The sequence below is a fragment of the Sander lucioperca genome, chromosome 10, assembly GCF_008315115.2.
Source record: "Sander lucioperca isolate FBNREF2018 chromosome 10, SLUC_FBN_1.2, whole genome shotgun sequence".
Lineage (NCBI taxonomy): Eukaryota > Metazoa > Chordata > Actinopteri > Perciformes > Percidae > Sander > Sander lucioperca.
The window spans coordinates 28,912,156-28,930,689 of record NC_050182.1 but is presented as its reverse complement, the minus strand read 5'-3'; the positions used below and the strand labels follow the sequence as shown (position 1 = coordinate 28,930,689).

The window sequence follows — 18,534 nt, the reverse complement described above, 5'->3', positions numbered from 1 at the left end:
GGGCCATGTGTGATTGTTAGGGTTGAATTGTACTGTAATTTGATATAGAAGACATCAACTAAGAAAGTAAACTAAGCTCAGAATAAATCCATTGCATCGAAGGGACTAGTGTATCTTTCAATGTACATCACAAAGTGCATTTTGTGGTGGAAAGTTGCTGACTACTGTGTTGTACATTTACATGACATTACATTTACTCAAGTACTGTACTTAAGTACAATTTTGAGGTGCTTGTACTTTACTTGAGTATTTTCATTTCATGCTACTAACAACTACTACTTAACTACATTTAACAGGCGAATATTGTAATTTTTACTCCACTGCACTTTACTCTGACAGCTATAGTTACTAGTTACTTTTCAAATTAAGATATTTAAGGGGAAAAAACACATGATATGCTTATAAAACACATTGCAAGTGGTTCCCAACCTTTTAAGGTTGTGTTACCTTATAAAAAAATAATCTGTGTTTAGCTGGGGCTTCTTGTTTCAAATGTCTGAGACTTTTAGCACTATCACCAAAAAGACATTCCCCCTCTAAACTCCTGACATGGTTTATTTAAATAACTTTTTTCTCCCAAACTATCCAATATATAAAAAGCTAGAAAAATTACCGCTCACACTTTTCGTGTAACTCCTAGATTGGGAACCAGTGGAATAAACTACCAAACTGTATATAAAGCGGTGAAAACGAGATCTACCTCCATCAGCTACTGTACAACAGTAAAAATGCTGCTTAGTGCCAGGAGGCGTTTTACTACAAAAAGAAGTACATATACTTTAATACTTTAAGTATTATCAGTAAAAAAGCAGGACTTTTACTTGTAATGGAGTATGTTTACAATGTATTGGTACTTTTACTACCACTGGTTAGACATAACCATGATTTGATGTTTTGAGCTTTAGCACTATGTTTGGCTCAAGTCCTTTATCCTTCTCATTTTGTCTTTCTGTTACCTCCCAAAGAGTCACCGCTCTGAGCTCTGACAACGGGAGGCAGCTGGCATGTAATGCCAAGAATCCCGCCCTTTTCCGGCCTGTGGAGACAACGATGACCATGAGCGTGCAATGTAAGTGTCTCAACCTTTTTGTAAACTGACAGTCAACCCCCCCCACCCCCCCTCTCTCTCTCTCTCTCTCTCTCTCTCTCTCTCTCTGAAAAACCACCCTTGTGTACAAACACACTCAACCACACAGGAACCCAACCTCAGGGAGGCCCAAAGGTATCCGGCCTTGTGCACTCAATCTGTGTTAGTGGTCCAAGGAGAAACATTCAACCTGAAGGCAAACTCACACCTACTTCAGGATAACATCAGTGTGACTGCCTTCAGTTCACAAGGCTGCCCCTGGTGGGCTGAGATTGATACTACCAAAGCAGGAGTTCTAGGCTCTTACTGTAAAACCACAGCACAGTGTCCACAGCAATGTAAAATCACACACAAACCTTGCAATTAAATTTGAATTAGTTTAGTTTAGATTTAATGTTTTATTCAGTAATCTTAAAATTATCTACACCCTTAGTCTTATTTCCCCAATGTGAACCAAAACACACCAACTCTTTATTAGACCAACTGAGATGGATTATAACAGTGAGGCTTCAAGTACTGAATTGTTTAACATTATATTAACTAATGTGGAAAAGCTAAGGCCACCACAGCTAATAATAATGAATCCTACAAAACTAGCCCAGCTACTTTCGTGCTCATCAGCTCAGCTCAAATCAAATTTAGACTCCTCTGAGGCAGGATGGGAGGCAGTTTCTGTTGCTTTTTCTTTCATGTTTTTATCACAAACTGCGTGATATTGTATAATAAAATTGTTACTGCAGCACACAAAGGTGAGTTGACACACATGCTATCTCTGACTCTCATTTCATTTTCCTCTTATTTGGCAAGGCAACAGTCAAAGCTATTGTTGCTGAATCCTTAAACAGTGTGCCACCGCAGCTACTGTTTACTACAGTTGGTTTAGTGTTTTCTACTGTTGGTCAGTTGAAGTAATTGATTGTTTAGGCCTGAGAGTCTAACCACCTGCTTCTCCCAGGCCTAAATCATGTTGTTGATTAAAGCGGAGCAAAGCTGCTGACACCTTCAGCAGCAAGCGCTCCCTCCAGCTCAACTGCCGTATTATCCACAGACTGACTAGACACCTTAATGTTGTCTCTATCTACTCCTCCACATTAGAAGCCGCTGCCGCTGTTTTAACAACCACCAATAAGTGTGAGCACTCCTCCCTTCCTCTCTGTCTTTCTGCTCTGTATTAAACAACATGGGATATGTGCTAAGTGCTAATGTTGCAGAACTTGGGACCACCACTGCAGTCTTACTCAGCATGCCAGCCCATCAAAGCCAGCGCGGTGGCCATTTTCAGCCAGCCAGATTATTAGCAAGGTAGCAATTTGTCACACTGGCCCAGGGTCTGCAGAGTGCCCTCTGAAACTGATTGCAGCAATAACAAAGGCCTGTCCTCCTCTATTTACTACGTATATTTTATTCAAGGGGGCTGTAATTTATTCATATTTCACGTTGCCTTATTACTGTTTGAACATCTGTTATTTTGCTTTATGGACTGGATTCAGCTCACTGCTCCCTTAATACTTAATGCTTTCATCAGATCTGGACCTCTTATCCCGCAGTCATGTTAAATGTGCCCAATTTATTGGCCTTGTCTCAACAAAGAGGAATGCTCCATACTCAATTGCCAAGAGTGTTTTCATCGCAATGCAGTTTCTTTTTTATGTTGTCCTATTGATAGTCACACTCCATCCCTGTTTCCCAAGTTACTACATCCCTTCTCTTTCCTTTTTCTCTTTCAATTTCTATCGCCTTCTATGCCGTTTGCATTTGTTAAGTCCATTTTTATTTTTGTCTCTCGTTTCCTGGCAGTCCCGCCTCAGCCTCCTGTTATTGTAGGTCTGGAGAGAGAGGACGTCAAAGCGGGGAGAACGCTCGTGTTGGAGTGTGTGTCTCATGGTGGAAACCCCCTAGCTACTCTCCACTGGACCAAGGTAAATCTTCTGCACCATCTGTTAAGGAGGCTTTGTAACACACTGTCACTCTGGCAAAATGAGCTATTTTAGTTCAACAACTTTCAGTCTCAAAGTTAGTGGCTTCTGTTATTCTGCTGGCTACTGCTGTTCTATGCATGCACAATATGAAACCGTGCAATTATTCAAACATATTCTCTTAATGTTGCCTTTTTTGAATTTCATGTGTGTCAGAATGGAGAAGTTCTGTCCACGACTTGGAAAAAGGACGTTGTGGCACAGAAGTCCATCAGTATCCTCTACTGGAAGATCACACCCGCAGATAACCAGGCAGTGCTGTGCTGTGAGAGCGTCAATCTGGTGTCCCTGTCACCTCTGTCTGTCAGCCGCAAAATCACTGTGCTCTGTGAGTGAAGATTATGCTGAATATAGTGCACAGCTCTGGAACACACACACACCTACACTAAGCAATGGATTATTTAGGATATGGGCATGAGGCAGAGGAATATAATAGTCTTACCTCCAAAACCAATTATTTTGCTGTCCCAGCATAAATTCTAATGCTAATATCATTAATGAAACTAATGGTTATTATGGCTGTAGCCCATATTTCTGACTGCCTCCAGATTAGTATCACTGCATGCTCTTTCATAGCTGCTACGCTAATTAAGCTGAATTGCTTCAATGCACAATCCTGAGGCAGTAAAGCCTACACTTTGTGCGATACCAACGCCAGTGGTTAATAGATTATACTTTTCTCTCTGAATATAAAATGTTTGTTTCAGCAACAATAAAGCAAATACAGAATTAATATTCAGCAGCCTAGCCTGATTTCCACTACAGAGCCAGACAATGTAAGTCAGAGCTTTAAACGCCGGGTTATTGGTGCACCTGTTTTATGTAAATATGCTTTGAATTAGGATGGGTCCTTGCAGAAATCTCATGCTTATGCTATGTAAAGGTGGCTGAAGTTACTCCAGTGACACTCCTTTTCTCACAAAGCCCCCAACAGGCCCTGGTGCCATGCCTCACAGTCATCCATTCAGTGATGTTGAAAATGAGCTGATGACTGCACTCTAGGCACTGGCAGAAGCTGGAGGGCACAAAATACGTCTCACTGGTGTAATATGAATATGCCTTTTTTACCTCACGGCACCTGCTTAATTTCAACAGTCTTTGTGTGTGGCATGCACACATGCATCCCATTCTGTGTCTTATGTGGGAAAGACACAAATACTTATAAAGATTTACATTATACATGACCCCTCCTTCCCCATGTCTGCCAGCTCCGTCCCCAGTCTTTGTATTCCCCCGAAGGCTTTATGCTGCTGCATCACTTTGCCTGCAGCGATTGTAGCCCGTCTCCCCCTGTGGTTAAAAAGAAGCAGACTTTAAAAAAACACATTGAAAACCTCCTGAGAAAACAAGTTGCCACTCAAAGTGATTTCCCTTCTCAACCTTGATACAGCTCTGTGTTTTACATCCAAAAATAGTTGCGCTGCTACTGTGATCAGAATAGGTAGCTGTTGAATGTACTATTTATAGGCCAAATCGAATAAAATTGATATTTTTCCTGACTTGTCTTTGTATGTTTTCCCATCTATGTGTGCGTGTACAACAGTTGAGCCTGCAGAGGTGACACTGTTGGGTGAGTTCACGACCATTGAGGGACAGAACTTGGTTCTGAGCTGCTACACCACCTCCAGTAATCCGCCTGTTCAGATCCGCTGGTGGCTGGGCTACAAGGAGCTCAACAGCAGTGTTGCAACTATCGAAGAGGTGGGACTACACAGCACACAATTAGCACAAGGTTTAAATCTATCGGTCTAAGCATGTAGACAAAAACAACCCCTTCCTCCATAGACACTACTCATTACATTAACGTCTTCACATCTGTCTATAATAATAATAATACATCAAGTTTATAAAGTGATTTTCTTGGTACTCAAAGTGGCTTTACAGAGCAGAATAAAAGATCATAAAGAAAAGAAAAAAATAACGTGGTAAGGAGCCTCCGCTAGCTGGCGGGGCTGTAGTAAAATAGGTGAGTTTTTAACTGGGAGCCAGTGGAGGTCTTGGAGGACAGGGGTGATTTGGTCTTTGCGGTGAGTGACAGCAAGCATGTGGGCTGCAGAGTTTTGGATATATTGGAGTTTATTGAGGATCTTGTTGCTGTTGGTTATGAAGATAAATGTTTCAGCAGCGGCAGAGGACAGGGAGGGCCGGAGGCGGGCAATGTTATTGAGGTGGAAGAAGGCAGATTTTTTAACCTGGTTAACGTGAGGTAGGAACAGGAGGGGTGGGGTTGAGGTTAATTCTGAGGTTGCGGACCTGGGTGGAGGAGGTGATGATGGAGCCGTCGATGTTGAGTGAGATGGTCGGGGTGGAGCGTGTGAGGGAGCTTGGACCAATGATGAGGATTTTAGAGTTATTGCAATTGAGTTTGAGGAAGTTCTGTTGCATCTTTTTGGACTATTGTCTCTGTACATTGTTCTTTTTATTTTTAATACGATGAACCTTTGCACATCCCCTAAAACAGTGATTCTCAAAGTGGGGTCCATGGCATTCTGCCAGTGGGTCTGTGAAAGGTTTTCAGATTCATTCATTTAATTTATTACAACGTAAGAATTAGACTTTTTTGTGATAAAAAGCTTCATAGTTCAATGAATAAGACTTTACTCTTAGAATCTGCAAAAATGTGTGTGTGTGTGTGTATATATATATATATATATATATATATATATATATATATATATATATATATATATATATATAATTTCCTTTTTAATGTATTACAAATCTCTTTGTTGATTGTTTGTGTTTTTCTTTCACATAACTAAGATTATAGAAGTGTAAAAAATAGACTACGTCAAATTATTCCAAGGGACATATATATGAGGGGGTCCCCGGTATATTCTCTATTTTGTAACAGGTCCTTGGCTGTAAAAAGATTGGGAACCTCTGCCCTAGAATATATTCTTGCACATTCCTTCCTAGCTTTTATTTTAAACAGTAACAGTACAACAGTTTTGTACATATCTTGAAATTTTAAATAGGATTTATTTTTATATTTTTATTGTATTCTTTTCTATTCCATATTTGTGTTGCTTGTCCATGCACCATAACACCAAAGCAAAGTCCTTGTATTTGAAAACTTGCTTGGCAATAAACCAGATTCTGATTCTGAATGGCACGAGACTGTGTACATATTCTGATTTATAATTGGTGATCATGCTGGCCAGTTTAAAGAGAATACTGAAAAAGGGTATGTTTTTGTTTCTTTTTTTGTGAACACAAGGCAAAAGGCACAAAAGATAAAGTGCAGAAGCATTGTCCTTCAGTCAAGCTTGCCTTTAGGGTACCAACAAAAAACTTTTAAAATGCCTCCCATTGAATAAAAAGAATCTTCAAAATGAAATGTGACCTCGTGAACCTTTACAGATGAAAGGAAACGGTATGACCATGAGCAGCGTGTCTGAATAGACCTGCTGCAGCTTTGCGAATGAATCAGCCGCCGATTCCAAATAGAGTATTCTGCTGCTCTTCTCCTCTTTTGTGTATTTTAATAAGATCAAAGTGAATAAAAGCTGACACAGAAGATGAGCATTATTAAACAAGCTCTTTATTCATCTGGCAGCAGCATTTTCATTTGATCTTATACAAGGCACTCAGCGTGCTGTGTGTGAGCCTTAATGCATCTGAAACAGTGTGAGGTTAATGAAGACTGACGCTCCTGTCCAGGGTCTTTGTTAGTCTTTCGGACTGTGGCTTTTACAGTAATCACCACAATAATGGCTTTAATAACCAGATGTGCTGCACAGGCATGACCACTATCAGACAGGTGCAAAATGATGCTTTGCTCAATTGATAACACTGTACAAAGCTGGAGAGTCAGATGAATATGCTTATTTATCACAGACCATGCACCACATCAGTCATTACAGCAGCTAATTTGCCATCTGTATTCACCAAGACAAACCAGTGCGGATTGTTTTTCCCCCTGATTTCTTCCCCCTCTCTCTCACCTAAGACTGTGAATGCCAGAGACCAAGCCTGTCTGTCCCCCGACTGAACTGTCATGTGTGCCTTGTCTCACCAGGGAGACAATGGTGGGATGATAACCATATCCAACATGACCCACGTGGTCTCCCGGGAGGATGATGGGCTGCAACTCACTTGTGAGGCTTTCAATAAGGGCACACACTTCTCCAAGTCCCAGAACGCCATAATCAATGTCTATTGTAAGTAAGCTTAAGTCTTTAAACTGTTCTATTTTAGTAAACATAACTAGCATAAATCACCAAGGAAATTAAATTTTGATTTGGTAGCACTTCTTATCAAAAAACATCCATTGTGGTTGAGGAGGAGTCAATTGTAATTACAACTCTAAGTGTCAAGAAAGGAAAAAAAAGTTAAATATAGCTCTTGACAAATGTATAATTCTTAATACAGAATGTGCAACTTTTTTTCCAGGCCTGCTTTGTGATATTTGAGTTGGAGGAAATGTTTTCTGTACAGATTTTCAAATTGAAAATATTCTGTATATTGACTTACAGTGATGGTTAATAAAATACAAATATAAAAATACAAACAAATCCAGTATAAACAACTGGCTTAGTAAACTAAAATATTCTACAATATAGTCTAAATTTCAAACTCTTGTTGATTTTTCTTTATTTGATTTTTTTACCACAGACCCACCTCTAAAGGTGTGGCTCGATACTCCCCCTCAAGATGTCCCCCTCCGTTCAGGGACCACAGTCCATCTCATCTGCTTCTCCACTGGAGGGAATCCCCCTGGGACTCTGACTTGGTTCAAGGTTAGTGTGTACCGTAAACATTTCTGTCTGTATGTCTTGAGTACATACACATTCCTCTGTGTAATATCCTTTCTTCCTGTTTTAGAATGGAAAGGCTTTGTCCGATGCACTGAGACAGACATCCTTTGATCGCGGTGTGGCTCGAGAACTGGTCCTGGTCCTGACGGCCAGTGACAACATGGCCACCTACCGCTGTGATGCCACAAATAAAGCAAAGAAGACAATCTCTGCCCACACTAAGCTCATGGTTAACTGTGAGTTAGACTGGAGCTCTAACACACAAACATAGACTGAGCTTTATTTCATTCGAGCTCAGCTGAGAGAAAAGCACAATATCACATACATTGATTTGGTATTAACCCATTCAAACAGATTTCAGCCACATCATTTTGTACTATTCATCTTGATAGTGTCAACAAGTTAAGATTGTGTGTTCTTGTTTGATCCATGGCTCTCCAGTTACAGCAATAAGTATGAAGATCTCAACCAAACAGGAGGAGCTACGTCGGGGTCAGATGCTTACTCTGGAGTGCCAGTCTGGAAGCAGTAACCCCAAGGCCAGCATCTCCTGGAGCTTGGGCGCACTCAGGTTTGGCAAGGCAGTGGGTGGAAAGGCCTATAGCAGACAATGATGCATCTTGATAGAACAATTTTCTGCAAAATAATGTGGCTAATGACTAGTGTTTTTGTCCTTTTTAAATGTGGCAATATTCATGACTGTTTGGTGAACTTGCCCCTGTTGATTGGATTTGCTGGATACAATTTGTGTCCTAGGTTCCAGGGAGTGGAGCAGCCACCCAAGAGGGCTCAGTTTGGTGGTGTGTCAGTGCACAGTTCTCTATCCCTGAATCTGAGTTCACAGCATCACAACCAGAGGGTCATTTGCCAGGCCTACAGTCCTGTGCTAGCAGAGGGGGCTAACACATTCTTTAAACTCAATGTGCTTTGTAAGTCGAGGGTGAATCATTTATTTATTTATTTTTTTCCTTGGTTTGTTTGTTGCCTTCTTTCTACTTGGGGATTGGCCAAGAGATATGGTTTGCATGAATCCTAAACGATGCATATTGATGATCTATGATGGTGTAAGCTGCTTTACTGCTGTACTTTTGCACAGAAATGTCAGTGTATAGTATGTGTGTGCTTTTTGTTTACTGAAAACCTTTGTTGCGATTTGTGGGTCTGTTGAGCTTCGGCAGGAGCGTGTCCTAATTGAGCATTTGCTTTGCTGCATTGCCATGTTTGTCTTTGATGCCATTTCACGGGCAGCAGCCAGCCGCTGCTTCAAAGCTTGGTACTGTGTATGAGCATGAAGGAATGTCACTGTGTGTTTGTGCAGAGCTGCAGTTGGACAACAGTACTGTCACTCGTCGTTTTAATGCCTGTCCCTCTCCCTCCCGCTTTCCCTTACTCCCCCGTTGTCTAAGCATGTGAAGTTGGTTATATCTGGAACAATTGGTGGGATGTTGACTTTCTACTGGTTTGACTCTCATTAGTGTCTCTTTCTGCTTTCATGCATAACATGGTTTGTGTGACTTTGTGTTCTCTCTTGCTGGTTCCTGTCATTCTGTGTGCCAGAGTTTGTCTACAGGCCTCTGCTTGTGTATTTTTGCTGTAAATCCAACTTACTGTAGCTGAATTTCTGTGTGGTTTCTGTGTCAGACCCACCAGAGTTTAGCCCAGAGCAGCCAACGAAGGTTCAGGTGGTGGAGAACTACATGGCAACCATCCCACTGCTGGTCTCAGCTAACCCAGAGAAGGTCTCCTGCATTTGGCTGCACCGCAGGGAGAAGCTGGTCAAAGGTGATCCAGGGCTGTGTGATGGCTCTATAAACCAGGTCCTAGTTGAGCTGAGCCAGCAAGTAAGCACTCAGCTCTGCCATTCAGGGTCTGAATAAAACATGGCAGGTTAGCCAGCATGGGACTCTGCCAAATGTGATTCTCATTATGGCTCTAATGTATGCAGTCTAAATGAGGTTTGCGGTCTCCCTGAATACAACACAACGGTTCTAAACCTGGCTTCTCCTCCAGGCCTGTGTCATCAGGGCCCTGCTGCACCCACTCTCTTTCTCTGTTAACTTTGTTAGCTCCATCATACGCAGCCCCCACCATGAAAATGACTGTATCCTGAATGTGGAAACACACCTATTACATTTTGACTGCTGTGGTACAGGAGGTGTCTCTCACACAGCCTATTGTTGGCTTGATGTGGGAATCCAGCCAGGCCAATCAATAATGCAGGATTAGATGTCACTTAGAGACCAGTGGCCAGAGGACACATGGTTGATGAGCATGTAATGAATACTTAATTTACCATTGTTTTGCGTGTGTGTGTGTGTGTGTGTGTGTGTGTGTGTGTGTGTCCATGTTTTTGGAAAGTGGGGTATCTGCGCTACAACTGGTCAGACGAGAACGCACTGGAAATCAGGAATGTGACGAGGAATAATGCCGGAGTTTACACGGTCAAGTGTTCAAATGATGAGGGTGTCAACCAAACCTCCATCATGCTGGACGTTCAGTGTAAGGACCTACATGCATCATGGCTGCCACACACATGTTGAGAGTTTTTTTATTTTATGTTGAAGGCAGTGTTCTACAGTATGTAATCATCAAAACAAAATAAATTTAAACATTTTAAGTTTTTACTAAAAGTAAGAATCTGAATACCTATACATAAGAGCTACCTTTGAAAGCAAGTTGAAGTAGTAAGGGATTAATACAAGTTCCCCAGTTAATTCCTGCAATTCATTCATAATCAACCACTCTTTTTTTCAGATCCTAACAGATTTGCAGGTATACCTGTGGGCACTGTGGGTCCGCCGCATCATTTATCTCTGTTGAATAGCCTTTAAATATGCAGTATGAGCAGAATTGTTGTTGCATATATTTGTCCATTTTGTGCATTGGATTTGAATATGTAGGCTTCTAAGATGTTTTTGAACTGGTCTAAATTTGCTCAGTATCAGATACGTCAGTGCATCCACACATAATGACACACCCAGACATCAACAATTGACTTTCAGCCCCTACCCAGCAACACATGCCACATTCATTAGGCCGTGCATCTCCACTGCTGCCCCAGGCCCAGCCTCGAGCTCCAGGCCCTTTGCCCCGATACTGATGATTTAATAATGGAAGTGCTGAAAATGTAGGTCTGCCCATTTCAGTAAAACCCATGGTACACGCCTAATGGATTCTGCTGTTCTGATCTGACTGGGCTTGACAGTTGTAGATATTCATTATGTATGGAGGATTCTAGTAGCTTTTATGGGTGGCGGTGTTGCCCACTTAACAACGTCAGTCTTGGTTAGCAGGCCAACATGGGTGGATCCCACCAACCCAGAGGTCTGCGTCTCTCTAGTGTTTCCCACCACTGTTCTTCAAGTGTGAACATAGGTTTAGACAAGTAGGCACTAATGGCCTTATTGTTGCCAATACATGGCACCCACGGGAAGTATAAAAAGCTTTTGAGGTTTGGGCAAATAAAGACAAGAAGAGGAGCACTGCAGTCAGGATAGAGAGAGAGAGGACTTAATGAAGAGAGGGTAACTGGTCAGTCTGTTATAGTCCATTTAGTACAAGCATTTTGTGAGAAAAAAGGGGTGAATCCCCCACAAATTGCAACAGAAAATCTGACAAATGTTTATTACTCATAAAAGTCTCCTCCATAACATCTAAAAAGTCCTAAGAGATCCAAGTCATGGAAAGTATTGAAAAATACTGAAATTGGTGATGCCAATTTCCCATTGCAGCCCATGTTAGGGGAGACACTACAGGTGAATAGGGAAAATATTTTAACTAACACATATCACCATGAAACTTCCCCAGTTTATTATTAACATTTTTTCGTATTGCAAGTTTTCTCACCATTTATGTTAAATTATGCAAATGAGGCATTATCTAATTAAATATGTGCTAATTTACATAAATAAAAGTGTTTCTGTTGCAATTTGTATGAGGTCATGTTGCATAATGCCTGTACTAATATGGGAATGTGCTGTCAGTGGAGGGCTTTCTGGGTCAAATGACAGATTCTCAGTTTGGTAGCAGAAGCATCTGTAATCCTCCAACATATAGAGAGGTTAATGGCATTGTATCTGAAACATGGAGGCCAATTAAGACAGGGTTATGAGCAAGTTCAAAGGCGAACAAGTGTAAGAATAATTATAGCAATGCGGCATTCCTGTTTAATGGGTTGGCAAATGATTTGTCCCAAGTTGACATGTTAACCTTTGGTCTTGTCTTAGCCTTGTCCCTTTGTCTTACTCTCAGATGCTCCCAGTGTCAAGGCAGAGAAAGACCCTGTGTTAGTGAACCTGGGGGAAACGGCAGACCTGATATGTGTGGCAGATGCCAACCCCATTATATCTGACATGTTCTTTTGGAAATGGCTGGTGAGAGCTCGGATACACAACGCACACATACACAGAAACATCCCCTGAATTATATTTCCTTTATCTGGCTTGCTTTCTGTTATCCGTTCTTACCGTTTATCACAGGCCTTTCTAAATGCACAGATACACCATATTTCACTGGCTCTAACTATCCTTCCACCCCACCTCTTCCTGCTCCTCACACTGCCCAAATCCAGAAAAATAGCTTTCATTACTGCTGCGTGACTAAAGGGCACATTCGTCAATGTGGCGTGGTCTCTGTATCTACTGATGCCTTCTCCGGTCTAACCCACCCCCTGGCAGTACTGCATGTCCCGCTTTCAACCTGCACAGCCCCTCCTTTTCTCTTTCCCTCTGGCTCGCCAACCCTTGGCATTATCTTTCTCTGTCCTCAGAGCTCATTCCCCCGACGCCCTTTCCATCCCCACCTCAAGCCCTGATGGTTACCTGCTCAACTCTCCCTCACACAGGAGGAGGGGAATGTGTTTTGAGGGATAGCTGCTGTCTGCCGCTTATTCCCCCTCACTTTGTCTTCCACAGGGAGAAGGGGAGGTGGAGGTGGGACAGGAGACCCAGGAAGACAAATATGGCCTTCTGACCATCCACAATGTGACTCGGGCTCATGCTGGTCTTTACCAGTGCACAGCCAATAATGGCATAGCACCCCCTGCCACTGTAGATGTGCAGCTGATAGTGCAATGTGAGTTTGTAGTATTTATTGTCACTGTCAGAGGGGAACAGAACATACATAGACACTTATTTGTGAGAACATGCTTCCGTATTGTGTCTGGTTTCTGCATGAATAACCTCCATGCCCATCTTGTCTTGTCAAGTCAAACCAGAGATTCAGAAAGGAGCCCAATGGCGGAAGGTAGCAAGTAGAGGGGATGGCACCACTACAGCTGAGGTTGTGTGTTGGGCAGAAGGTATTCCTCGTGTCGACTTCTCTTGGGAAAAAAATGGTGTACTTATGGACTTTGCAAACCACAGGTCAGAGAGTAGACATTATTCTACTGTAAATTCTTTTCTTGCCATTCTTTTCACTTTTAACTTCGGTGCTACTGTCAACATTTGGTTACATATTGATGAATCCTCACAATTAGATTAGGTTTTACCCTAATATAATATATTCTTTTGATATTTCCTGCTATTTCACCATTAAATCCAGATTTAGTGCATTTTATCCTTTGCTTTTCACTATGCAAATACCTGTTTAATGCTTCTTTGATGTGTGAAATTGGGTGACTTAGTGCAATCTGCTGGACATCACAATCCCTGCTGTCTGCCTGCCTCAGGATTTATCTCTCTGTGTGCGTGTGCATGTGCGTGGGTGTGGTGCAGGTATGAGGAGCAGACTGTGAGCGAGGGCTCCTTCCAAACCAGCACAGTCAGAGTTATAAATGTGAGCGCGGCTCTGGACTATGCTGTCTTCAGCTGCACTGCTCGCAACTCACTTGGGGAAGACAAGCTAGACATCCAACTCGTCAGCACAAGTACTGTATCTATGTACATTTGTTTTTTTTTCTGTGTGTAAGGATGTGGGTTCCTGGGTGACTGAGGTTGTCCTATGAAAACCAACTCCTCCAAAATGTGGAACTTCTCATGAGCTGAGAAAAAGAATCCTGTCTCAGTGTTGTAGCAATGCATTTTATTTGGATAATTCAATGGGTCTTTCAGTGGTTTATTTGGCTTCAGATGTGTGATAATTTTCTCATTTCATAGAGGAACACTTGATCTTTCAGCTTAGTTTTAAAATCACCAAATTCAGAGATACTTAGTTTTCCTAGGATGGCATCTGTATGTTAAAAATGCATCAAGCTGTTTTTTTTTATTATAATTAAATCAAATGGCACTGTGCAGTTCCACAAAGCTTAAACCGCTCTTAGCCACTTTTTGCTTATTGTTTTTCTGATCTGGCCTGCACATAAACTGGCTTGTTTGTATTTCTTAAAACCAATCACAACCGTCCTAGACCCGAATGCGGAGATAGCGAAAGGGGAGGAACATAGACGGATGTCAGGCTTTATCCTAGCAATGTACATCTGTTGAGCCAGACTAATTTCCACCAAACAGGCAGAGTGTACGCTACCTGCCCAGCATGAAATGTTAAAGAGACTAATTCAAGGTGTGGATTGTGAAGAAAGTCAAGAGTCTAGTGATGAACAACAGACCCAAATAGGGTAAGCAGACTAAACCAGAGCTACAAGACAAGTGGATGTTGGATAATGTAGATGTGTAAGTAATAGTTTGTTAAAGAAACCTGTAGGGCTGGGCACCGAATGTGCATACTTTTATGGCACCGACCGAAAATACTCCGATCCTATGAGTATTGAAAAATGATTTATCTTTCGGTGCCAAATTTCGGTTCCGAAAGCGTCTGAGCATGTAAGCGCAAGCTTATCTATCCTCTCTGCATATTGACAGAGAGCGGAGCTCAGACGCACACACACACACACACACACACACACACACACACACACACACACACACACACACACGCGTGCGCACGTGCAGAGGTCTACGAGTCTATGCCCTGGTGACTGACTGACAGGCTGAGGTTGTAAGGCAAGGCAACTTTATTTCTACAGCACCTTTCAGCAACAAGGCAATTCAATTACATTCCTTTGCAATTACATTCCTTTGCACTTAAGTTAGTTCTCCATTAGTTCAATGTTAACAACAGGGCAGTCACCAAGTTTATTGTTAAAGGTTTGTGTCATTATGCAGTTTGCACTAAAAAGTCTTTGTTGTTTACATTCCTTTGCATTTTAGTTAGTTCAATATTAGCCTGTACACAATGTAATTTTATTATTTATTTATTATTTATAATATGTTCATGTTGTGGCAAAAAGGTTTCTCTTTTTTTGTTAAGCACGGTGGCTCAGTGGTTAGCACTTCTGCCTCACAGCAAGAAGGTTCTGGTTTCGAATCCAGGTCGTTCCGGGCCTTTCTGTGTGGAGTTTGCATGTTCTCCCCGTGTTTGTGTGGGTTTCCTCCGGGTGCTCCGGTTTCTTCCCACCATAAAGACATGCATGCTAGGTAATTAGGATTAATGCGCCAGTGTTAGCCGACTGGCTAACACTGGCGCATTTACAGAAATGTTGATTAATGTGCATTGTCCTAATCAAATAAAACTTACAAATAATTTTGGCCAAGTTCGGATTGATAGCAATCCTGAGTATCACATTGGCGCACCCCTATCCAAAAGCACAACCAGTTTTATTAATGTTACTCTACTTTAATTTTGATAACTGTTTTGATTCACAGTTAGGTAGAAAATAAAAGTTTTGTGTTTAATGTATTTTTGTTGATGTTTAAATGGATTTTAAAACATATGGTATCGAAAAAAGTATCGTTAAGGAACCGGCTTCGAAACTGAGGTATTGAAATTGGCACCGGATCGAAAGATTTTGAACGACGCCCAGCCCTAGAAACCTACGGTATTGTAGGTCAGGCCTGTGTTGCTATCAGTGTTGTTATTCTTTCTGCTCCCTAGTGGTCAAAAATCACCTAATGCATCTTTAAATGAATGTCAAATGATCAAAGTCAGTGGTTAGGGCGCACAACATGTAGGGATTATGCATATCACGTACTTGGCAGTGGAACACAAACTATTCCTTTGGTTCTAATTTGGCAGCATCGTCGGTGCAGCTTTGTCCAAGGTTTATCAGCCTTTTCCAGCAACATTACAATAGTGCGGGAGGCCCATTGAACATGCAGAATTCTGTAAACTGGAGAGAGCTGTTGCTCCTGAGTGTCAGCCCTTCAAGGGACTTATTCCATTGCTCTATCTCTCCCTTATCATTCAGCCTATGGCAGTACTTCACTTTTCCCTCAGATAATGCTGCAGTGATATGCTTTGCACTCCCGGCGTGCATAGACTTTTTCTGCCTTCAAGCTAGCAGTGTATCCTTGCACCACCACCATTATCAACACAGTCCTGCTTTCAGCGAAGGCCCACAGCCATCATTGGACACATTTAATGTTTACTATAAAAACCATAAAATACAATCCAATATTGGCCCTGTTTTTCTCCAGTCATTTTGTTAGTGCTGTGAATATTCAAAATTAATCTGACGCAGTGATAATACATTTTATATGCTTCCTTATCATTTTAGCGCTCGAGAGGAAGAGAGTGGCTTTTCTTTTCTTAGCATGGTGCTTTTTTGGATTTGAAGGAGACAAGATCCAAATAAGGCTGACCTCTTTGCCCTGGAATCTTATGAGTAGAGCTGATAGTGGGAATTATTTACCCTGCAAACTGGGCTGCAGCCTGGAGCCAGAGAAGAGTAGAGCATCCCCTTCTTACTGTATGTTGCTGCTCAACTATCTCTCCTCCTCTCCTTGACTATCTCTCCCTCGCCCCCAAAACCACACTTCTTTTTTTCCCCCATGCTCCAAATGCAAAATAATCCACTTTCCCTTCACTACCCTGACTGAAGCAGTGCCTCGTGTCGGACTGAAGGCCTGGTTAGCCTCCTTTGATCTTTGTTCACAATATTGATAATAATCAAGAGGCTTCATCTGTCATTGCATGACTTTGGTTGGATACATTGGACAAATAGGGAGAGGGATCAGCAATGGCTCTCCCCATGTTCCCTGATCATTCGTACAAAAAAACACAACAGTGGTGGACTGTTAAAAAAAAATCCAAAGCTGTTGCTGTCAAAAGATGTTCTTCCGAAGCCTGTGAAATAAACTGTGATTAAGAAGACTTTTAAAAAACAAAGAGGCTCACTGACAAGTTTTGACCATGGTGATTATCTCTTCTCCCTGATTCAATTTTATTCACCCTTTTACATTTTTTTTAGCATCAGCGATTATTATCAATTTTCTGCATTAAATCTTCCAGACTTAAAATACAGTTGTACTTAAAAATATGTGATAAGTGTCAAATCAAACATTTTGTTCTGAGGTAAACAGTTATTACTGCTCTTTTTGAAACACATATCTAATAATAATAGTAATTGTGTTTTCAAACACAATTGTATGACCAATGGGACAAGCAAGAATATCTTGTTTTTCTTCCTCTTCAATTTCTATCAAGAAGAACATCAGCTCTGCACTTTCTTTTGGTAATATCAATTTGTCTATTCATAACCACACCAAAGCTGAGAGGGAGGTTGTAGGGGAGGCATGCACCTATAGGCCAGCAGGGCCTCAGGTGTTATTATTTCAGAGTCTGCAGATATAACCCGTTGACTATCTCATGGCGCACATCTCCGTCAACGTCTTTTCAAATAGCCACCTGTCAAGTGAAGGTGTTCTGCTCTTCTATATTCTCAAAAACCAGACCACGTTTGCATTTTTTTCCTTTTCCTTTCGCCCTCAGATCACCCAGATCCTCCGACGTCGTTTCGTAAAGTCAGCGTCTCCCATGACTCGGTCACTCTGGAGTGGATCCCCAGCTTCAATGGTGGTTTGCAGCAAAGATTTCGTATAAGGTGAGATGCAGAGATGGGGTACACTTAAGTCACACAAACAGTTGACTTCAGACTTGACTTGCGACTCGACCCAAAAGACTTCAGACTTGACTCGAGCTTCGAGACTCATCAACAACCTGTTTTCATGCACTTATTGCTTTTTAAATCTAAATTCATTCATGTATTTCTATTTTCTTTTATTGGCACATATACGCTGCATGTCCCCTGCCCTTTGCCATAATGTGCAACGTTAACGCATGCGCTATGCCTATGTGCGCACACTCACATAAACGCATTGACGATGGCGACACCAAGTCCTCCTGGAGTTGTGCCTTTTGTAATTAGTTTTGCTTTCAATAACTTTGTAAACAGTGGCAGTAAGTGAACGGCTACATGCAAGGTGTATAAATGATGCCGGATCAACAATGTCGAACTTCATCAGGCATCTCAAAACGCACCCAGATAGGTCAGTCACTTGCTAATGTGAAAGAGGCGTTAAATTTAGAATATATCGTCACAGTTAACAAGTAGGCCTGTCGCAATAGTCAATAAATCGATTAATCACACGATAAAAAAAATTAGCTCGATAATTTTTCCGGCCGCGATAATTTCCATTTGCATGCTTGTTTGTTTTCCTTGTCTCTCTCTCTCTCTCTCTCTACCAAAGAGATTGGATGACCACTCTCGGTTCAGTCGCATGGTCTTTGTGTGGGGAGGCGGGACTCCTGGGGGAGAGAGAGCGGGACAGAGAAAGCGCTAGTTGTTGGAGCAGGGTTTCCCGCAGCACTTTGCAGTTAAGGCGGCGTCAAAAAAAAAAAAAAAAAGTATATGAGCGATATCCGCCGTGTTACTCTGCGTCCTGTTTTCTCCCTTTCATTCCAAAGCACAGAGTTGACAACCTGCAGGTGGAGGCGG

At 41.8% G+C, this 18,534-nt stretch overlaps 1 protein-coding gene across 7 annotated transcripts in view; it reads left to right on the top strand.

Annotated features, from left to right (window-relative positions):
• nphs1 (NPHS1 adhesion molecule, nephrin) overlaps positions 1-18,534 on the top strand; it is a 71,197-nt gene that overhangs the window by 43,095 nt on the left and 9,568 nt on the right. For all 7 annotated transcript variants that reach the window (XM_036006476.1, XM_036006474.1, XM_036006470.1 and 4 more), the window contains 16 exons: positions 966-1,069; positions 2,885-3,006; positions 3,220-3,391; positions 4,607-4,764; positions 7,085-7,226; positions 7,681-7,805; positions 7,891-8,059; positions 8,265-8,394; positions 8,580-8,752; positions 9,465-9,605; positions 10,182-10,322; positions 12,075-12,196; positions 12,737-12,896; positions 13,030-13,186; positions 13,538-13,689; positions 17,529-17,640. In XM_036006476.1, the coding sequence (XP_035862369.1) occupies positions 966-1,069; positions 2,885-3,006; positions 3,220-3,391; positions 4,607-4,764; positions 7,085-7,226; positions 7,681-7,805; positions 7,891-8,059; positions 8,265-8,394; positions 8,580-8,752; positions 9,465-9,605; positions 10,182-10,322; positions 12,075-12,196; positions 12,737-12,896; positions 13,030-13,186; positions 13,538-13,689; positions 17,529-17,640 (2,280 nt within the window). The remainder of the gene's footprint in view (positions 1-965; positions 1,070-2,884; positions 3,007-3,219; positions 3,392-4,606; positions 4,765-7,084; positions 7,227-7,680; positions 7,806-7,890; positions 8,060-8,264; positions 8,395-8,579; positions 8,753-9,464; positions 9,606-10,181; positions 10,323-12,074; positions 12,197-12,736; positions 12,897-13,029; positions 13,187-13,537; positions 13,690-17,528; positions 17,641-18,534) is intronic.